This window comes from Amorphotheca resinae (genome assembly GCF_003019875.1).
Source record: "Amorphotheca resinae ATCC 22711 unplaced genomic scaffold M430scaffold_4, whole genome shotgun sequence".
Lineage (NCBI taxonomy): Eukaryota > Fungi > Ascomycota > Leotiomycetes > Helotiales > Amorphothecaceae > Amorphotheca > Amorphotheca resinae.
The window spans coordinates 722,712-744,143 of NW_020194474.1; the positions used below are offsets into that span (position 1 = coordinate 722,712).

Below are 21,432 nucleotides of genomic sequence, written 5' to 3' on the forward strand. Positions count from 1 at the left end.
GGGGGGGGGGGGGGAGCGGTGCTGCGAGAGAGAAGATTATATAAGAAGATTAGTCTCCGCACCCACCCATCCCTAGGTACTTCGTAAAGAGAACTGCAACAACAAAAAGAGAAGCGAAGATAAATCCAACAATATATATAAAAAATAAAATAAAAACAACCCCACTAAACTATCCACCTTCCATCGAGCAGCAGCACACGACGCTCACCATACGCATTTACTTACTTAGCTACAAGAGCTTAATTAAGATCATGTCCCTGATAGTTCAGTTCGCATATCTCGATATTTGGAAGAAGAGCAAGTGAGCAAGTGAGTAATTTCTGACGATGATGCTGTTGTTTATCAGAGACGTGGGATTCGCTGCGCTGTCGTGTTGTCTTGTAGGTGGATTGTATAAGGTAGGTGGGTAGCGACAGGTATGTAAGGTAGGTATGTACAATAGGACAGACATATCCATCGTTCCTTATATATATATCACCGAGTACAGGCTGTGTCCGAGAACAGAGCACCCACCGCAAGCCAGGCAGGAGCTATGTATCCGACGGATCGATCGATCGATCTTCGCAAGATGATTTATTTGCTGGTGGTGCGGGTAGTAGGTAGGTGCGTAGTATCGATTATAGAAGAACAGCGTGTGTGGAAACAATGGAAGAGGTAGAGAGGTTGGGATAAAGAATGAGTCTAGGGGAAGCTGGGCACCTGCTTTTTCCTCGCCCTGCGGATTTTGATTTTGTAGTAGCGGTATCTAAGGTAGGTACCTAAGCGGAATGACTGGATTGACTCTGATAGTAAGAGAAAGAGGGATGTGCAAATACTGTCCACGACACTGTCTTGTCTACTCCTATGGCATCCAACGGTCTATTTGAGAGTAATCTTGTGGCGATGATTTAGAATCGAATGTCTCTTCGTCAATAACAGCGCTTCCAAGAAAAGGATCATCTCTAGTCTCAGCTGACTCTTTTCCGAGTAATTGAATTGTTGTGGGAAAATGAGGGAAAGAGAGAGTTAGGTGCGTGTCGTTTATATAGAGGAAGAATCGAACGACAACATAAGCTCGAGAGAAGCAGAGGAATTCCCCTTCCTCTTCTAAGGCTATCGACCACGATGCGCATAAAGCAGCTATTTTGACTGGAAGGAGTAAGAAGGTCAAGGCTAGAACAACGCTGGAACAAAAAGCGAAGGGATTATTTTGGAATGATGAATTTGGTTGTGAGAAAAGGGGAGAAAAGAGAGAGGGGCAGATACGTATATGACAAAAGAATCGCGTGCAGGATTGAGAGGCGAAGGCTGGGATGAAGAACGAAGGGCCCTTTTCTGGGACGAGGTATCGGGTCTGTGTAAAGAAATAGACAGAAAGAAGGAGAGATATATGTCGATTCTATCTTCCTATGCAAAGAAAAATGAAGGAAGCTTGTGATGCGATGACTCTTCGTGAGGACGAAACATGGCAAGGCGTAAGGCGGTATTAAGCAGATTTCGGATCTGAAGTTTAGTGCCGGCTAATGGTGGGCTCTCATAATCATAGGAGATGAAGGGGGAGAGGTTTCAAAATAGGAGGGGTCATGGGGTTGAAGAAGTTTGTCTAGAATGGCGTCTAGAATGATGTGGGGAAAGGCTAAAAGTAAACTTTCCCCGGGAATGGCCGGGTTGTCTCTCATGATGGTAGATGGAGAGCCGGAGAGAAGGAGAAGACGCTGCTCAGGGCTAAATTGCAAAGAAAAGAGGGCATGAGATCTGAAAAACTTCATAAGTCCAGTAACCAGACCCAGTATCCTCTGTATCCTTTCCCAGGAATAGCCGAGTTGCTCCCATGACAATAGACGAAGAGCGGGAGGAAAAGGACACTGCTCGGGCCTGAGGGACACTGCCGAGGATCGAGATTCCAAAGGAAATTATGAGATGAAGAACTCTGTCTAGAATGAGGTTGGGAGAAGTCCAGGAGCATTCTCTCCAAGGTTCCCCGGGAATTACCCAGGTGATGGTTGATAGTAGCAGATGGAGAGGAAAAGGAGACACAGCTAAATTTCGAAAGAGGTCATGAAATCGGAAAACTCCACAAGTCCAGACTCCAGAATAATCTCCATTTCCCCGGAGCCGAGTTAGTCCATACTCACCTGCTCCAGCCTACAATCCAGACAGGTCCATCTCCTGCTTGTAGAAGGGAATCTGGAGAAGCCTGCTACTTAAGCGTAACCACGTTTTGCTGTATAGTAATCAGTTCCAATCCTCGCTGTGGGCCAGGAGTTTTCAATTGTCATTCGAAGAGCACGAGACCGCGCCTTTGCTTATGGCATCTCGCCAGAACCCCTGAAATGAATGAAGGGCTCGGGAAGGCTCACGTGGAGAAAAGGAACACAGCAAGATGTTCCTTCGGCTACGGGCCCCTCGGGACGGGAAATCTTAGCTGCATATCACGGGAAAGCATCCGCCTGCTCTGGAGACAGGTTATGCGGAGTAGTAAGATAGTACTACTACTGTATCTGGCCACGAGCAAGCCCTCCGCATATCCCCCCGATCCCAATCCGATCATGGGAGAGAGCTGATGACGACGGGGCTGGCTCTGCATACCTGCGGAGCAGCGGAGTATCGTCACTCGTGACAGCCACTCCGCATGCAACCGCCCCGGAATAATCCCAGACTGCCAGTGCCAACTCGAATGTGATCGGGATGAAAACTCTGCCTCTGCAAGGAACGCGTCGTCTAAACGGTAAATGGAGAGACTGCAGAAAGGCTGAATCTGCTGAACGGCAATTGCACGAACCACGGGAACGGCGCACTAACCCAGAGCATCGAAATGCGGAAATATACGGAGGCGGATCGATGCCTGATGTGCCTGAGGACGGCCGGGCCGACGTTGATCCGCGAGAACGTGGAGTCGACTGCCGCGGAGTCGGGCAGCGCCAAGCCCAGAGCAGATAGGCGCCTCACGATGCGAGTCTGTCTCACGAGTAGTAGATTCTTCCAAACTCAACTTGCCCGTGCCTCTTCCGGGCCTCTCAGCCCGTATTCTCCAGTTTCCAATCTTATCTCCTATGCATTCTATGTCCTGGGAGCGGAGTTTACTGTGTCCTCGCGGTAGTTGCATCGGACCTTTCCCCTTCTCAATACGGTAGCTTTGTCCACGTTCTTCCCCCTTCCCCCATCATCAACATGCCCGTCGTCCCGCATTCTTCACTAGACAGGCCTGCTTCGCACCGCAAAAGCCCCAGGCTTTCTCCGCCTTACTCCGCCCAACCTTCCAAAGGTACGGAGGCAAGCTTGGTACTCTAGAGGACCAATATTTGAAATCACCTCCGGCATTCTGATCATGGCATAATGACGTACCGTGCTAACCCAGCTTTTCCCCCCCCCCGGCCCCCCCGGCGCCCCGCAACGAGAGCCCCCAAGCTTCGACCGTTTAGCCGTTGGTCCATCATAGCAGCACTGAGGTAAGCAAAAGGCTCAGATTGAAATGTTTCAATTTTCCTACTTCTGTTCCCTCTTTCTCTTCGATCGTACGGGATGTTGTAGTAGTACTGTAGTTTGAAGATGGAATCCCTTTGGAAGAGCAAGACCCGTTCCTTTCATTTCCAGGGTTGGAAGAGGTTGAAGAGTCGCCAGCTCTTCTACCTGTAAGTACCCAGTCCCCCATATAAAATAGCACATCTGACTCCCCATACAGAATCCTCCTGGCAAATGCATTGGCCGTCTCTTTCGAGGGCTACGCCCAAGGTGTTCTGGGTGGTGTGAACTCATCCCCGGACTTCATCCGTACCATGGACCTTTCAAATGTGCAGGACTATTACTCACCTCAATACGCTTCCGACACCAAGACCATTAAGTTGGGAGGCGTGACGGCCGTTTATTACTTTGGAGCGCTGTGGGGGGCGATCTTTGCAGGATGGATAGCTGATAAGCTTGGACGACGGACGGGCTTGCAGCTCGGGTGCCTTTGGTGTATGCTCGGAACCGCATTAGAAGCTGGCGCACAGAACACAAACATGTGAGTTCTCGGGTCCCTGGTCACGGGAAACTAGCTAATCCTCCCGCTCAGGTACATCTGCGCGCGTGTCATCGCGGGTCTGGGAGTAGGACACATGAATGTGATTGCTCCTACATGGACGAGTGAGGTTTCCGAGTCGGCGCATCGTGGAAAAAGCTTTGCTCTGGTGTTCCTGACCAATTACGGAAATATCGCGCTGGCGTACTGGATCGGCTTCGGACTGCGCTTTATCGACCATGGCTATTCGTCCATCAGATGGCGTCTGGCCTTCGCGATCCAGGCCATTTTCCCCTTGTGCCTTTTCTGCCTGCTCCCCATCCTTCCCGAGTCTCCGCGTTTCCTGCTCACGAAGCACAAGGACGACAAGGCACTCGAAGTCCTTGCGCATGTGCGCGCCAATGGTGATGCCACTGACCCTGCAGTCATTCAAGAGTTCGAAGAAGTCAAGTCCAACGTCAGGAGTACCGAGGATGAAAAGTACACGGACGGATACTGGCCCATCATAACAGGCCGCGGCACTGGAAAACTGCATTTCGGGCGTAGGGCCCAGCTCGCTCTCTGGCTTCCCCTGATGACACAGATTGGGACGGGTATCAGTGCGACGACCATCTACACTCCAACGTTAGTCAGTGCAGCAGGGTGGGGAGATGTGAAATCAAATTGGCTCTCGGCGCTCAACAATACCGTCGGTATCGGGGGTACAGTCATCGCCATGTATATTATCGATCCCCTTGGAAGGAGGAAGTCTCTACTGATCGGAAGTTTGGCCCAGAGTGGTACTATGTGGATTATCGTAAGTCTGAAGAGTTCGATCGTAGGAAATCCTTACTAACCAATATCAGGGGGCGATGTCCATCTGCACGATCTCGTACCCCAATTTATCTCCTCAGTACGGTGCGGCTTCCGTGTCGTTCATCTACGTCTTCACGCTCATCTACTCCTCGACCTACCTCATCATCAACTTCAACTATCCCGCGGAGATCTTCCCGACCGAAGTTCGTGCGCGGGGCATGGCCCTCGGTATCACGGGATGGGCCATTGGTCTCGGATGTGGCGCGCTCTACAACCCCGTGCTGTTCCAGAACATGGGAGGCAAGGGCTTCTTCATCTTCGCAGGCCTAAACTTGCTCTTCTTCATCCTGGTCTTCCTCTTCCTCCCGGAAACCTCCGGACGCAGCCTAGAGGCCATCAACGTGCTGTTCGAGACGAACAACCCGCTGAACTACGCGATGGAGAAGCGGTACCAGGAGTTCCGGCAGCAGGAGCGAGCAGCGAGCGGTGACGACGGCGGTGACTACCAGGAGAAGATGGAGGTGGAGGAGGTCGGTGGCCGGGGCGACGCCCTGCCGCCCGTGTGAAGATAGAAGAAAGAAATAGAACGTGTCGGCGTCCGGTGGTATATATGGCTGGGTTCATAGAAAGATGACAGATTCGCTCTGGCATGGGATATTGTATGAATTGACGTCTTTTGGCTTGGAGATCGCAGTCGATGATGACGGGTTTTATGCATTACGATATGATTTGTTTGATGTATATATATGTACATATATACATACCACACGGGACGGGAGGATTCCAGGCTGTTACAGTATATAGAAAGAAAGAAAGAAAGAAGACCGGCTTGTATATCAAATCACTCGCAGATCACGGCAATGGCTATGCATCTACCGAGCCAGCGGCATCCACAATCTTACACATCTTGATCTTCCCCCCTCCCCGCAGAAAAAAGCCCCCCATAAAATAATCAAAAAGGTAACAAAAACAGAAGCCCAAGCTCCAAGTTCCAACAAAAGTGTAACAAAACACAACACTTGGACCTCGGCGCACCTCGGGTACGGTCGGGATTTAGTGGGCGGCCCCCGGGGAGGACCGGACACCCATGCGCGCCCTGCACACTCTGCGGCGCGCAAAAATTACCCAACGGAGGTAAGAGGCAGGCCCGTATGGAGATAAGCCGAGGTTAGGGCGGCCCTCCTCCCCTCTCGAGCTCCGATACGCTGCGCTGTCGATATCGGCCGCGAGCGAGCGTCATCGAAGAGAGAACGTGCGCTTGCTGATAACGAACATGTGAAAGATGGTTTTGATTTGATAGCTTGTGTTGGTTTTTGTATGGATTTTTTATTTTATTTTATTTTATTTTTTGATTGGCTTTTTTTTTGGGGAGCGGCGGAGGGGGAGAAGACATTACACTTTTGAACTGGATGATGATTAATTAGAAGAGGAATTGGAATTTATTATTATCTCTCGCTTTAAACTGGGAGAGGAGGGGTGTTAAATAGGGGGCGAATGAATGGTGGAGGGGTGAGCTCACTCTGGTGTGACGGTTGTCTTTACATCATCGTTGAGACAGCCCAGTTTCCCCACATTCACGACCACTTCCACCCGCCCGGCCCAGTGCGACTCTGAGGAGTCATGCTTCGGCAGACGTATAGCTATTAAAGAAAGTTGCTACGCCCTTGCTCCTCGTAGGCGCGGAATCGCTCTTCTCCCTCTTCTCTCTTCTCTCCTCTCTCTTCAATCCCCTCTTGCTCTTCCCCTCCCATCCCTACATTGCACGAATCCCACGATACCCCCCCTCCCCCGAATATATATATACACACACATACCCTCAAAATGGCTACCGTCGACTCCATCCTCCAGGGCGTCAACATCTCGGGAACCATCACCGATTTCAACAAGAAGATCCTGAGCAAAGATGCCGTTGCCTTCCTCGCCCTCCTGCACCGCTCCTTCAACGCAACCCGCAAGGAGCTCCTCCAGCGTCGAGCCATCAGACAGGCCGAGCTCGACAAGGGAGTGCTCCCTGATTTCCTGCCCGAGACCAAACACATCCGCGAGAACGATGCGTGGAAAGGCGCGAAGCCCGCCCCCGGCCTGGTTGACCGCAGAGTGGAGATCACGGGCCCGACGGACCGCAAGATGGTCGTGAACGCCCTGAACTCAAACGTTTCGACGTATATGGCCGACCTTGAAGGTATGTATATCTGTGCCCCACTCGGCTTTTGCCCCGCGGTTAGCTGACAAACCCCGGCAACCAGATTCGAGTGCCCCGACGTGGGATAACATGATCAACGGCCAGGTCAACCTGTACGATGCCATTCGCAGACAGATCGACTTCAAGCAGGGAGAGAAGGAATACAAACTCCGCACCGATCGCGTGCTCCCCACATTGATTGTCCGACCGCGAGGATGGCACCTGGAGGAGAAGCACTTCACGGTTGACGGGGAACCCATCTCTGGCAGTCTCTTCGACTTCGGCTTGTACTTCTTCCACAATGCAAAGGAACTCATCCAGCGCGGATTTGGCCCGTACTTCTACCTCCCAAAGATGGAATCGCACCTCGAGGCCCGTCTATGGAACGACGTTTTCAACGTTGCGCAAGACTATCTCTCGATTCCTAGAGGGACCATCCGAGGAACGGTCTTGATTGAGACCATCCTTGCTGCATTCGAGATGGATGAGATCATCTACGAGCTCCGGGATCACAGCTCAGGATTGAACTGCGGACGATGGGATTACATCTTCAGCGTGATCAAGAAGTTCCGCCAGAACTCCAACTTCGTGCTCCCCGATCGATCGGCCGTCACCATGACCGTCCCCTTCATGGACGCATACGTCAAGCTTCTCATCCAGACCTGCCATAGACGACAGGTCCACGCTATGGGTGGTATGGCTGCGCAGATCCCCATCAAGGATGACAAGGCGGCGAACGACAAGGCGATGGAGGGTGTCTACGCTGACAAGCTCCGTGAGGTGAAGGCAGGCCACGACGGTACCTGGGTTGCTCACCCCGCACTGGCGTCCATCGCCTCCGAGGTATTCAACAAGCACATGCCCACACCCAACCAGATGTTCGTCCGTCGTGAAGATGTCAAGATCACCCAAAATGACCTCCTGAACATGAACGTGCCAGGAAAGATTACAGAAGATGGTATCCGAAAGAACCTGAACATCGGTCTTGGATATATGGAGGGCTGGCTCAGAGGTGTGGGATGTATCCCCATCAACTACCTGATGGAAGACGCCGCAACGGCTGAAGTCAGCCGTAGCCAGCTGTGGCAATGGGTGAGACACGGTGTCTCAACGGCAGAAGGCAAGAAGGTAGACAAGGCCTATGCTTTGAGACTTCTGAAGGAACAGGCAGAGGAACTTGCTGCAAAGGGCCCCAAGGGCAACAAGTACCACTTGGCAGCTCAATACTTCTCAGGACAGGTGACTGGGGAGGACTATGCCGACTTCTTGACTACGTAAGTGGTAACTTCAACTTGCCAGTGAATCCGTACTAACTTGGACCACAGTCTCTTATATAACGAGATCACGAGCGTAGGAAGCTCGTCGCCCGCTTCGAAATTGTAAACGTTGAAGATCTCCCCGCCATAGTTAAATCAAAAGATCAAAATCTTATGTATGAAAGATATGAAATATATGAAGGTTATATAGTTCGCTTGCCAATGGGAAGCCAATGTGAAAGTAGATGTCATAAATCCAGAAATGTGAGACGGTCTTGGTGGAGTTGGGAAGTTCTACCCTACTCAGTGCGAAACTCGACCCCACAATCTACTGTTCCCAAGCTTCGATAACTTAACCGACAGAACACATTATAGATCCATGACCTACCATATGAAGGTTGTAAGCTGAAATCAAAAGTTGAAGGTTCCAGGGTCCGCGGGATCATCTTCTCTGACAACTTATTAATAGTTAAGACTTACAGTCGCCGACGTCTACGGCCGAGCGGTCGTCTTCGCGAAGCGTCGAAGGCAAGGCGCGCGGGGCGACTATACCCGAAGGCGACTGGTCTGAGGGCAATTGAGCATGTTTCCCCCTGCAACAGACGACCACGGGAAGACCCTTCGACGATACTTCAAAATGCGGTTCCTCTGGCCCCGCGGCAGCGCCATGGATAAGAATCCGTCATTCGATGAGGTGCGCGCAGACTTCCTCTCAAACATGCTCACCTCGCCCTCCGCAGAATTCGAACTCATCTTTGTTGCACGCTGCGTAACGACAGGGCTTGCCCCGCCTTAAATAGAGAGCCCTCTGTCCCTCTTGTGCCCCTCGTTGCGGCCTTCCAGAGCTGACCGGCTTCCTCTTACCTCACTTCCTCGAAGTTTTTGATCGAGTTTCCGTACTCGGCAGCCGCAGCCATGGATATGGGCATGGGCTCATCACCAACAAGCACCTCGTCGGCGCCAGGAATGGGTGAGTCCGCCTCATCCATACGTCCCACCTGCCTCTTATCAACTAACCCCGCGCTCTCACAGCCATGACGACCGTGATGGAAATGCCGATGACCTTCTTCACCAGCAAGACGACGCCTCTGTATTCCAAACAATGGACGCCCGACACCACCGGGCAGTATGCCGGGACGTGCATCTTCCTCATCTTCCTGGCGACTATCTTCCGCGGCCTGCTCGCCTTCAAGGCAGTAAAGGAGAACGCCTGGTTCGACGCCGAGTTCAACCGGCGCTACGTCAAGGTCGCCGGCAAGCCCACCAAGAGCGAGAGCATCTCGAAGGATCCCGATAGCAAGCGCATGGTGCTGACGGAGAACGGCGTCGAGGAGGACGTGATGGTCGTGAAGAAGCGGGACATGGACGCGCGACCCTGGCGCATCACGACCGACCCACTGCGCGCTGCCATGGATACCGTCATTGCTGGTGTTGGCTATCTCCTGTGAGTTCTTCTCTCCTTAAATCGGGGTCCTGGTTCTCAGTCCAAGGCTAACGAGAGACAAAAGCATGCTGGCGGTCATGACGATGAATGTCGGATACTTCCTCTCGGTCCTAGGTGGTGTCTTCCTAGGCAGTCTCGCGGTCGGCCGATACAGCACGAGTAATCAGGTCGTGCACTGAGCGGCCAAGCAAGAAGCAGTATACGATAATAACGAGTAAGGAGTTGCGCGGTGTTGGGCATTGCATTGCGGGCATTTGCAGGCTTGTCGTTTATACCTACCTATCTCATAGCGTGCTCTATCTAGTATCGCCTCTCTCTTTTCCAGGCAGCTGAAAAAAGTCCTATTGTAATAATCGCAGACCTACCTACCCCTCATCGCGCGTGCGTCGTAAACCGCAAAAGCTATCGAGCCAGATCAGATCAGATCAAATCAGATCAACCCCGAAGATTTTACTCTCCCCAGAAAAACAAATATTCTCTCTCGACCCATTCATCCCACGTTTCTCATTCACTACCTTGTATGTCATATGTCATATGTCACTGCCTCTCAGCAGTATGACAGTCGAGGCGAGCGGGGCAGTTTTCCCATCTTGGCTCTTGGAAAACGTGCTCGTTCCCTCTCAAACGACGCCTTCTTCTTGGTGTGGGACCCGTTAGTGCGGGGCAAGGCAGCAATTGTAATGAAATGTTCTCTCGTTCTGCCAAGATGTCGTTTGTCTTTTGCGGAAGCCTTTTTTTCTTCTTCATTTTTCCCTTGGAACTTTTTCTGGGGGGTGAGGGGTATACTGGGATGGTGTGGTTTTGTCGTGTATTCCTGCCAGAAGGGGCAGGGGGGAGAAAGATAGGGGTTTAGGCGAGGTGAGATGAAGTAGGTAAGGTAAGGTAGATAAGGTAGAGAAGGTAGGCTGGAGAGGTAGATTTACCTTTTTCTTATAGTCTTCTTCTTTTTCTTTGACGCTTCAAGCACTAATAGGAAGTCCAAGTTATGTTATCCTACCTATATAAATACCTAGGTTTGCTTATATTCAAAATTGTTTCTTTATTCGTCTAATCTCCATCCATTCATCATTCATCTTTCCACGACCCTATGCAAGAAAAAGAAATAATAATAATACATGGTTCTGTTCGCGGAGGAGAAGTTGGTTCTTTGAATAGAGAATGCAATCGAGGCTGGATTGCTTGCTTTCCTTGGTTTTCATTTTGACTTGGTTGCTCGATTATATGTGGAAATGAGGGGGAGAGGAGAGATGATTTGCCCGTCCCTTTCTTTGGGGGGGGATATACATGGGACCATGAGATGCAAGCTTTGTCTTTGAGGCTGAGAGCTTCTATATGAACATACCTATACACCTCCCCCTATCCCCCCTACCGACGGTGAAAGCTCGGATATCTGGTCATGTGACCGGCCGATATTCGGAAGCCCGGAAAAAGGCCCTTGGCCTCCTCCAAAAAGCGCTGTTTGTATCGAGATTCGAGAGAGAGAGAGGTTGGATGGACCGTGATACCAGATGATCATGGCGGAAGCTGGGCAGACGATAGAGCACTCGGAGGGTCGAGAGCGGGAGACTTCATCAGGAGACCAGTCCCAGTCAACAACTCCTTCCGAGCCTCGGCTGAAACGCAAACCTCCAGCTTTCAAAGCTTGCAGCGAGTGCAGACAGCAAAAGGTATGTACATCTATGTTCTATAGTTATTTTTTTTATTTTTTTCTTTTTAGCTTGATATCGCTATGAAAAAACCGCCTTCATTGCCTTTGCAAATACAGTACAGGACCGCTACTCAACTTGACAACAGCTCCGGTGCGAGGTCATCAGCGAACCGGGCGAGGCCAATCAGAGCTGCGCGCGCTGTCGAAAGTACAAGTTGCAGTGCATCGTCGATGACAATTTCAAACGGGTCAAGAAGCGGGGGTTGGTCCACTGCTAGATGCACAGCATGGAGTTCTCGCTGATGATGTGGACGATAGGAAGTTTGAAGAGCTGCAGCGAGAAGTCGAGGAGCTCAGGAGAAGGCTTGCAATCGCAGCACCGCAGGACGGCGATCCGCTTCCTTACGTGCGGAGAGTCGATGATGGAGTTTCCACACAGAGCTACGATGTATCGGCATCGGCACCGAGCATGCAGCAATTGGAGAATATCTCGCTCTCCGGTGAACGCGTTGCTCATCTCTATGACGAGTAGGCTTGCCATCCTAGCCCCTTTCTCGTCTTCCACGTGCTTATTATCATTTCAGATTCATCAGGTTCTACCACCCAATGTTACCACTCCTCAACCCTTATCTAGGGCCCAATCATTTCTTTAACCTCTCTCCCCTCTTGGGATGGACGATCGTGATGATCGCAGCAAGGAGATCGCAGCTTGAGCCAACGCTGCTGGCTGCACTCACAGCCCCTTTTGAGAACTTGCTCTGGACAACTATCCGCAGTGCGCCGCAGTCATATCATGTCGTAAAGCCTCTCTGCCTGCTGTGTACATGGCCATTGCCTACCGATAGCAGCCCTGGCGACCCTACTTTCCTGCTCAATGGTATAATGATGCAGATGGCTCTGAAGTGCGGCCTTCACAGACCTTCTTGTCCACCCGTCTTTGGGAGCCCTTCCACCGCCAACTCAGGTGCTGAAACGAGAGATCGCTCTTTGACGTGGTGCGTGTGTAATATCGTGATTCAAAGGTATAGCCGCCATCACTGCATGTGGGACCGTTACTGAAACCATCAAAGGGCGTCGAGTATAAATGGACAACCTTCAACATCCATATATAACTGGGCACTCGACACAGATCAAGCAGTTGCCAACCCCTTGCACCTGCCAGACAGCTTGCTGGTGCAGATGAGGATCGAGAAGTTCTGTGACAAGGTCACGAGATCACTATACAGCGAGACCTTGGATCCTGCTGGGATCGTAGCGGAGAAGAAAAGCGCAACTCTCATGAGTTTGCTTAGGATGGATTATCAAGAACTGGAATCATCCTTGGTGAGCAGACTCTCCCGTAGGTCTCTTCCCAGCTTTCCCCAACCTCGTCTTACAATTCAATAGCCATCGACAAGCTGAACCTGCTCGCCGCCTCTCTCCACCTCCACTCCTTCGCTTTTTTCATCCCCGATACCTCTGCCGCCCACCGCTCTGAACTCGCGCACCTCTACCACTCCGCAACCAATTTCATCTCGGCCCTCCTCGAGCACGCCGCCCAATCAAGCACCTTCGTCCACTACTGTCCCCAACATCTCCAATCCTTTCTCCTCTCCGCCTCTTGCACCCTCCTCCGACTCCTCCACAGCTCCTTCGCCACCCACCTCGACATCTCGCAAGGCACCGCGCTCTTCCACTCCGCCCTCCTCTTCCTCCGCAATACCAGTATCAGCGGCCGCGACTCCGCCGCTCGCTCCGCCGAGGTTCTCTCCCGCATGTGGCACGTCGCCGCCGCCGCCACCACCACTAGCACTGGCACCTATCCCCTCGAGCTCCGCACTCGCTGCCGCATGAGCATCAGCCATGTCATCGACAGTCTCTGGCGATGGCGCGAGAGCTGGCCGCTCGCTGTCCCGCGCGTAGGAGAAACCCAAACCCATCCGGTATCCGACGACGTAGCGAAGCTATCGGATTTTGATCTGTTTAGTTCGCTGGACTGGGTTTGATGAGAAGGGCGAATGAATGCATTCGCGGCTGGATCCTTGGATTTTGTGGCTCGGAGACTGTTGTAATATTTTATACGTACATAGATGTCTTGAGGAGGGTGCTTTCTGGCGTTCTGTAGAGGATTTGATTTGATATAAGGTGTGAGGGATGAGGGATCAGGGATCTTAGAACGCTTTATACTATATCATACACATACACATACAACCCACATTCTCAAATACGTCAGCACTCCTATATAGAATAGAATCTCGATAATTGAAATCAACTCAAATCAAATCAAATCAACCCCCCACCCCCCTTTTGAAAAAAAGGAAAAAAATATATATAATTCCGACGTCTTTTCAATATAATAAGAAGTTGTTATTGCTCCTTCCAGTATATTTTATGATAAGCTTAAACCCTGAATTTTCTCTACATGCCCTAGATCCAAGTATGATCTCTCGTCGCCGGTCCCTTAGAGTAATATCTTCACGATACCTACTCGAGCGTTTATATTCGTAAGTTGAACTAAGTAGGTACCTAGCTTACAAAAAATTAGAATCACTGGCAAATACAACCTACGTAAACTGGATATTATTTATTGTTTATCTAGAGTGCAAGAGGAACTTTCAACATGTCAAGAAATAAAAGAGCAGTAGAGAGCAATACAAGCAGTTCGAGGAGGGGTGCCGATTGATCCCCGCGATGCCGTCTCTAGTACCCGCCTCGACGCTAGCCTATTTATACCTGATGTATTTTACCTTAGTCCTCCGTGCTTACAGAACTGGCGCCGTGCATCATCCACCAAGTTCCCACTGTTCCACGTGGACTTTACGGAGTTATGTGACTTATGTCCCTAGACGCTCGACAAAGGAAACAGTGGACATTTCAAGAGGGGACCGCAGTAGTCGGCATGTCATGGAATTGTGGTGCATGACATGCAATTGGCCCGCGCTCAAGTGCCAGAATTTCGCTATGCCGTTCCTGGCTCGCATCGAGACGGATATCGCATGCCACTGTACCCTGAGGTGATGACTGAAGTGGGTTTTCCTTTCCTTCCTAGGTACATCACCTGATACGGAATCTGCCTTGTGTATATATAAACTGTCAAGATAGGTGCTGCCCGGACACCTGAAGTTCGGTGCGTTCAAGCAATCAATACTCTTGCGGATATCCTCACTGAAAGTTCACTGTATTTCGGCCGAGATCAATTACCCCGCCTCTTGAGAACTCTAGCAATCATGGCTTTCCCCTACAAGCATGTCGTGTTAATCGGAGGCACGGCCGGCATTGGAAAGGCGATGGGAGATCGTCTGATTGAGTCCGGCGTCAAGGTCACAGTAGTTGGGCGAAGACAGGATCGGCTGGATGATTTCGTGAGAAGACACGGCGAGAACAAGGCCAGCGCTGTCGCTTTCGACATTGGCAATCTGGACAAGATCCCAGAGTTCGCTGCTCAGTAAGACTGTCTCTGTCTTTTGCGGGGGAATCCCTCCCGATGTGATGCCCATACTGATATGAATTGTAGAATCACGAAATCATATCCTGATGTTGATTGTATCTTCCTCAACGCAGGGCTTCAACGTGCCCACAAATTCTCCGAGCCAGAAACAGTCGATCTCCAAGCGTTCAACTTGGAGATGCATGTCAACTTCACAAGTTTCGTAGCCCTTACGCATGCTTTCATCCCATTCTTAAAGAGCAAGGAGACCCAAACAAGTCTCATATAGTGAGTGAAATGGCCAGGGGCGCAAAATGCATTGTTTCTTACCGAAGTAGCACAACCTCCAACCTTGCGATTGTTCCAGCAGCCCCCGTACCTGCATACTCTGCTTCCAAAGCAGCGCTGAACGCTTTCATCCTCTGTCTCCGTGAGCAGTTGCAAGCTACCACCAATATCAAAGTGATCGAGGTTCTACCTCCAGCAGTCCAGAGTAAGTGTCTTCTAGATCCAGGACAGTCGCATGGACTCGCTAACAAATCGCAGCGGAGCTGCACGACTACTTGGGAGTCGAGCACGGCCGGAACATTGGTATGCCGCTGGATGTCTTCACGAACGAAGCATACCAAGGCCTTGTTGATGGCCGTGATCAAATCATAATTGGCTCCATAGGACCAGTAGAGACCGTCAAGGAGATTGCTGAGAAGCGGAGGGTTGCGGTTACAGAGATTGCCAAGATGATGCGGCAACTCGGGTCAGGTTAAGATGTCAGTCAATTTGAATGTAGCGCAGTAGTTGAGAGCAAATTGTAGCAGAATGCACAAAATTGCAGATTCCAGAGATACTGTATGCGTGCAAAAATGAGAGTACATGAGAGCCTCAGAATTTCAGAAATCGTAAGCTGATTCGCCGGATATTGTCTTCGGATATCTCACAGTCGTACAACATCAGTGCCTTACTGTACCTCCCGGGACGATTGGTTTGTTTGCATTCTAGTTTGCTTCATTTGCTCCGTTTGCTTCGCGTATCGCGGAACGTGAAAATAATTTGCTTGCTTTGCATTGAAAATTTCTCTCGGGCCTCTCGGTTAGGCACGCTAGCGTGGCCGTCGAGGAGTATATAACCTCTCGGCCTCTCCCACCTACTTTTCTTCTTCAGCGATTTTACTTGTACGTTCTCAACCCCCTACATTCTCTCATTCCACACTCCGCTTGCTACTCATGCTAACAATCACCCTCTTACAGCATAGAATCATTTCTATAGTAAACGTCTTCTTCTGAGCTTCTCACAAAGGCTACAGATTCTCCATTCTGGACGATGATTCGATCCTCAATGCCCAAGAGTGAGGCCTTATACTTCCGCACCATCTGCAAAGATGGCGGCATATGCGTAAGCATTTGCTGTATAGGAAGTGGCGATGATCTCGACCCTTTGACTATCGGCTTCGGCCATAGGAACTGGGTGGGTGTTGATGGAAGTCTGACAGAATCTTTTTTTCATTGCGGTTGCTGCATTGGCAGGAACGTGAAGAAGAAAAATCCGACTTGGGGGGGGGATGGGACTGTCCTCAGACAGTTCCAATCCTTTTGACTAGCCCACCGGCTTGGGTAAGCGGGGGTTGAGCATTGAAGTGTAAGGTCCCGTGTGTTGACCTGTACGCAAGTGTCGAGGAGGAGACGTGCGGCTGGCTATATGTCAGGTGCTTGAATCCATATCCTTCAACGCCTAGGATCTACCTTACGTCTAGCAGGTATAAGTTCATTGAATATGCCAGCAACGTCATTATTGGGCTCCGCGGTGGCAAGTCTATCGTTCGCGGCATCGTGAGATGTCTTCAAGCCCGCTTTGACGCAACCTTGCATTCTCCCCTGAGGATCTATCCGCCCCCACGCTCATCCAACCCCAATTTGATTGCCGCCGCCGAGTCCTGCACGCAAAATGTGATCACTTCAAGCACGAGACTCAATCTTGAAAGGGTGCTGACCCCCAGAAGGCCCATATGCGGCCGGAGCTTCAGCCACTCCTCTTTTCTCTTTGATGTGGCTGTGCTGCTCATTCGTGGACCCCCCGTCGCATCCAAGAACTACTTAGTTCGGGGAATGATCGTTATGCAGTAGTTGTACGATCCAATGACGCCCTTCTCACCGAATCGTCCTACTGCTCGGATTCGGTATTCATCTGTTCTGGCTTGCTCGGTGGAGAAGTGTCCTTCCGACAAGCCTATGGATTCCATTGATTCATGAAGCCGTGGAATCTGTCAATACCTTTATGTTTTTTAAGCACTAGGTAGTACGGTCTGTACAATATAAATAAAATCAGGCGGGAATTCTCACGACAAGGCTCGAACCCCAGACAAAGAGGCTATGGCAACTATGGCAACGGGTTCTTTGTTCATTCCATTCCTTGGGGATGTTTCAACCTCAGGTCTTCCAATTGGCCCTGCTCGATATGGAATATTGCCACAATGTTGGCTTTGACGAGTATGGGAAGGCGGATTCATTTCTTTGTCTCATACGAAAGACAGCCTTACAGCCTGCCCATTGAAGAGAATTACCTTTGACCCCTCCAAGTTCTCGCATCATGTGGTACGAAGGGGGCTTCTCTTTGGAGGTATACCCCTACATGGGTAGGCAACGATACCTATATCCTCCATGAATAAGAAGCCATCTGTCGTCTCTCTGTCCCTCTCATCCAATTCTGCGCAACTTACTTGCAAATAACTTTTCCAATCATCATCTTCATCATACTATCATTTTAAGATCATCAAGTACTCATACGGACTTGTTGGTCATTGGTCTTCCCCCTCAACAATACCAGCACACATACATCATAGGGAACGTTCCGAGTCCGATGGCTAACAGAACCGCCCACATCGAGCGGGATCGCCATGGACGTGAACGCGTGGTCCTCACAAACCACCGGCGCTCATCGTCCCGGACCCGACAGAGCTCCCGCGAGCTCCTCGATGAAGCCGAAAAACGGGAACAGCATCTCATTGCTAGAAACCAGGATCTCCAAGCACAACTCAACTGGGCACAAGTGAACGAATGTAACACCCGCAACGAGTACCACCGTCTGTTCGCTAGGCACCAGGACTTGGTTAACGACCATTGTCAGTGCAGAGATCTTCGGGCGCAACTCCAGATCCAGACGGGCGAAAACAGAAGGCTTGAGGGGTTGATTGAAGCTGAAAAGCATGAAAAGGAGGCATTGGAGGAGAAAGTCCGTCTGTTGAAGAGGACTAGTCTCGAGGGCTATCGGCAAAGATACGAAGAGAAGGCCAGAGAGCTAGAGATTCTCAAGAGACAGATGCAGGAAGCAGAGGAGCTGAAGCGGTTGGATACCTTGAAGCTCGTGGAGAAGTCCCAGACGATCCTCGAACTAAAAGAGCGGAGGCGGTTAGATGCCATAAGGCTCGAGGGGAAGACTCAGTTGATTTCTGATCTGAAAGAGCACCTGAGGCGTCTGGGATACAGATTCGACTGAAACACACTCTATTCATCCGCAAGAGTGCGGGGGAAGATAAAGCGCCCACTTCGAGAGGTAGCGTACTCTTGTGTCGTCGACGTTCCGTCACATGATGGGCTATTATCTATTGATTGAGAAGAAACCTTCAATGAGGTCGACCCTGATTATGGGTAAGAAAGTATCCTTCCAGAGTACTTGGGCTTTGGCTGACATGGTCTTGGCCAGGCTTCACATAGCAATACCCCTTTTCCCAGAACCAGATAAGCACCGAGCAGGTCACAAATCCGGTCTAAGATAGGCACGAGTCTCGGAAGTCTCAAGCCGCATAGGCAACAACACCATACCGATATATCTGAGTAGCTGAAGCCTGAATGCTGTGTAGGCACCCTGCAAATACAGGAATCGATAAGGACGAGGAATCTTGGCTTAGCAACGGCCCTCGGATCCACGTGAAGATTTGTACATAGGTACTTCAGGTCGTTGGATTTCCAAACGGGATTCCACATGCATGAAATATCCAGTGGCTGAAGATCCCGTGATTATTCTGCACGTGAGTCACGAGCTGCATGCAGGGTTGCAGGCTTTACAACTTACAGCCAAATAGAATCCTGGGATTCTCGGCAAAGACAACACATCTTTATCTTCGGTCCAGCTGTGTCGGGATGAAGAGGAACACGAGGGGAGGAGAGGAGGAGGCTCTTCCTCTGGCGCATTTGCTACGCCTCTTGGCACAGCGACACCCACATGATCATCAATTTCACAAGGCAGCCAGGCTGTGCAGTCTGCTCTGGTAGGCTGGAGACAACCGAGTGCATGAACGCGAACCACCGCGACCCAATAATCAACGCGTCTGCTCGATGACTCTTCTGGCACCTTCTCGACGTTGCTGTCCTTTTGTTTCTGTTGGTTTTGTAGGGGCTTTGCACCTTGAATCTACGTCACATTAATGTTTTCCTTACTCGGTATGTGCTTGGGCAATGACGGCGTCTGTCTCTGGACGAATGAGGGGAGGTCGCGAGGTTGTCAGGTATTGAGGTGGTGTGCGGTATGCGCTCTCATTCTTGCATGCCCCTTTGCTCAGAGCAGAATACAAATACAATGAATCATGTCGGCGTAGGCAGCCGTTTCCAGTTATCAATCCTCCGTTATCTTGCTTTATTTATTGTTCGTCTTGGTCCTGCCTCTTGACCCTTTTTTTATATATACCACCAGCCTTATCCCTCAGCCCAGCCACTGTACCATCTTGAACCCCAATCATTCAAGCATTCCACCTGCCCATCCAGACATCCTATCGACCCATCGTCCATTGGTAGTGCCATCTCAGCGTGACGTCAGGAAACATACTGTAGCGCAGCATCGTGCTTGTATTCATCCCATCATCATGTCTTCCTCGAAACAGAAGAGGGTCCATTATGAGCATGACACCAAAGAAGGCAAATCTTCACATGGCCATCGCAGCAGCAGAGACTCGGGTGTTGGCAGCAGCAGCATCAGTGACCGAGCATCTCTTGGGTCAGCACGAGGTGACGACCCCCCATACAGTCGACAGCAGCTGGAGGACCAGAGACACGACTTGAGAGCCGTCCAAGAAGCACTTAGTGCCGCAAATAAGACCATAAGACAGCTTGAAGCGAGCAAGGTGAAACTGGATGCCCTACTCACCGAGAGCAACAAAGAGAATCGACTACTGAAGAGGGAGAAGGTGGAGTTGATGACAAGGGTTGACTTCTTGATGGATGAGCTCGAGGAGAGGAAATCCAAGGACCGCTCCAGACGAGAAGCAACATCCTCACGCACTTCTGCTGCTGTTGCTTCCTCTAGTGCCCGGACTGATAGGAGAACCACACCTCCAGCACGGGACGGGACTGATATTCGCCAACGCCGTCGTGAGGATGAGGCTTCTCTGGCCAGCCATGGTGAACGAAGGCCTCCTCCGTCGTACAACTCAGATCCGAATCCGTTCTCTCCAATTCCAGCACGACGGTTATCAGTATCCTACGCCACAGCACCAACAATGCCAACATATGCTCCAGCAGCAGTGGCCTACTCAGCTGCGCCGACCTTCCCGACTTCTTCATCCTCCGGCCATTATCCAAATGATGGTCTATACCATCCATACCCCTTGTGAACATGAATGCCTTATATGACAGGCCACAAGAGCCATAGCGAGAACTGTGACGATCCTTTCCCTTTCAAGAATATGATCCCCCACCATTGTTACCCCACTATTGGTGGCGGATTGATTCGCTAGTCAGGGCGCGCCTTATCGTATCCCCAGGTCCAGGGTTTCCATCCCCAGAGCAATCAATCTTCCGTGACTCACTGTGGGGAGAGTATCTATCTTCACCCTCACTTCTTTCGAATATGTTCCGACCGGATTGAATTATCCATCCAAGGGGACGACGCATCAGGATGCCCAAGTTCTACGATTCCATCTCAGATGACCTTGCCGCCTGGGCGCTGAAGCAACCCGTCTTCTTCACGGCCTCAGCGCCTCTAACCGGCAAGCATGTCAACATATCGCCCAAAGGCCTCCCCTCGTCCACATTCACCATCTTCTCGCCCAATTCCGCGGCCTACGTCGATGCCACGGGGTCCGGGTCCGAGACCATAGCTCACGTCTACGAGAATGGCCGCGTGACAATCATGTTCTGCAGTTTCGGCGCCACGCCCAGGATCATGAGGTTCTTCTGCAAGGGAAGCGTCGTGGAATGGGATCAGCCAGAGTTCGAGGTCCTTCTTGCGAAGATGGGCAAGAAGCGGATTGATGGTGCGAGAGCTGTGATTAAGTTGGACGTCTTCAAGGTAGAACATCCCCCCCCCCCCAAATCCCGCTATCTATCTATCGTGTGAACTTGTACTAACGGGACTGCGAAAGGTCCAAACAAGTTGTGGATATGGCGTACCGCGCCTCTCCCGTAACACTCCCGAAGACCCAGAGAAGAACCCGGAAACGGCCTTCGAAGACCGTGACACCTTGGGACATTGGGCTTCGAATAAGGTCGAGAAGAATGAGTTGATGTCCTATCAAATGGAGTGGAATTCACATAGTTTAGATGGCCTGAACGGGATGAGATCTGCGAGGAGGGAAAGCGGCGAGAGATTGTGGTTCGGGGATATGAAAGCGCGGGCGAAACGGATTTTGGCCCAGAGGGAGGCTTTGCTCGTGGGCATTATAATGGGGTTCTTACTGGCTTTGATGGCGCGAATGGGTCAGGCCTTTTTGAATAATAGCTGAGGTCGAATTTGAGTCT

General features: G+C 50.9%; 9 protein-coding genes across 9 annotated transcripts; all 9 read left to right on the forward strand.

Annotated features, from left to right (window-relative positions):
• The first annotated feature begins 3,354 nt into the window (after nt 1-3,354).
• On the forward strand, nt 3,355-5,565 carry M430DRAFT_34095 (hypothetical protein). The gene is made up of 4 exons (XM_024866487.1): nt 3,355-3,611; nt 3,662-3,982; nt 4,034-4,775; nt 4,825-5,565. The coding sequence occupies exons 1-4, from the start codon at nt 3,529-3,531 to the stop codon at nt 5,338-5,340; spliced, it is 1,662 nt and encodes a 553-aa protein (XP_024722248.1). The 5' UTR covers nt 3,355-3,528; the 3' UTR covers nt 5,341-5,565.
• A 765-nt stretch (nt 5,566-6,330) lies between these two features.
• Nucleotides 6,331-8,339, forward strand: M430DRAFT_136979 (hypothetical protein; the record flags this gene model as incomplete). The annotated part of the gene is made up of 3 exons (XM_024862487.1): nt 6,331-6,956; nt 7,021-8,230; nt 8,282-8,339. The coding sequence occupies exons 1-3, from the start codon at nt 6,596-6,598 to the stop codon at nt 8,337-8,339; spliced, it is 1,629 nt and encodes a 542-aa protein (XP_024722249.1). The 5' UTR covers nt 6,331-6,595.
• A 925-nt stretch (nt 8,340-9,264) lies between these two features.
• On the forward strand, nt 9,265-9,835 carry M430DRAFT_99442 (hypothetical protein; the record flags this gene model as incomplete). The annotated part of the gene is made up of 2 exons (XM_024870184.1): nt 9,265-9,656; nt 9,721-9,835. The coding sequence occupies 2 exons, from the start codon at nt 9,265-9,267 to the stop codon at nt 9,833-9,835; spliced, it is 507 nt and encodes a 168-aa protein (XP_024722250.1).
• Nucleotides 9,836-11,093: 1,258 nt separating this feature from the next.
• On the forward strand, nt 11,094-13,517 carry M430DRAFT_40881 (hypothetical protein). The gene is made up of 6 exons (XM_024867439.1): nt 11,094-11,323; nt 11,451-11,566; nt 11,623-11,832; nt 11,889-12,326; nt 12,375-12,643; nt 12,691-13,517. Exons 1-6 carry the CDS (start codon nt 11,165-11,167, stop codon nt 13,287-13,289), a joined length of 1,791 nt encoding a protein of 596 aa, XP_024722251.1. The 5' UTR covers nt 11,094-11,164; the 3' UTR covers nt 13,290-13,517.
• A 367-nt stretch (nt 13,518-13,884) lies between these two features.
• On the forward strand, nt 13,885-14,406 carry M430DRAFT_221086 (hypothetical protein). The gene has a single exon (XM_024864636.1). The coding sequence runs from the start codon at nt 13,975-13,977 to the stop codon at nt 14,299-14,301; it is 327 nt and encodes a 108-aa protein (XP_024722252.1). The 5' UTR covers nt 13,885-13,974; the 3' UTR covers nt 14,302-14,406.
• On the forward strand, nt 14,068-15,551 carry M430DRAFT_65315 (hypothetical protein). Its single transcript, XM_024869163.1, has 4 exons — nt 14,068-14,728; nt 14,798-14,998; nt 15,049-15,203; nt 15,257-15,551. Exons 1-4 carry the CDS (start codon nt 14,511-14,513, stop codon nt 15,472-15,474), a joined length of 792 nt encoding a protein of 263 aa, XP_024722253.1. The 5' UTR covers nt 14,068-14,510; the 3' UTR covers nt 15,475-15,551.
• Nucleotides 15,552-17,385: 1,834 nt separating this feature from the next.
• Nucleotides 17,386-18,269, forward strand: M430DRAFT_221113 (hypothetical protein). The gene has a single exon (XM_024864639.1). The coding sequence runs from the start codon at nt 17,561-17,563 to the stop codon at nt 18,194-18,196; it is 636 nt and encodes a 211-aa protein (XP_024722254.1). The 5' UTR covers nt 17,386-17,560; the 3' UTR covers nt 18,197-18,269.
• Nucleotides 18,270-19,337: 1,068 nt separating this feature from the next.
• On the forward strand, nt 19,338-20,717 carry M430DRAFT_34098 (hypothetical protein). The gene has a single exon (XM_024866488.1). The coding sequence runs from the start codon at nt 19,560-19,562 to the stop codon at nt 20,304-20,306; it is 747 nt and encodes a 248-aa protein (XP_024722255.1). The 5' UTR covers nt 19,338-19,559; the 3' UTR covers nt 20,307-20,717.
• M430DRAFT_99469 (hypothetical protein) lies at nt 20,591-21,416 on the forward strand (the record flags this gene model as incomplete). The annotated part of the gene is made up of 2 exons (XM_024870186.1): nt 20,591-20,983; nt 21,057-21,416. 2 exons carry the CDS (start codon nt 20,591-20,593, stop codon nt 21,414-21,416), a joined length of 753 nt encoding a protein of 250 aa, XP_024722256.1.
• Between the last annotated feature and the right edge of the window lie 16 nt (nt 21,417-21,432).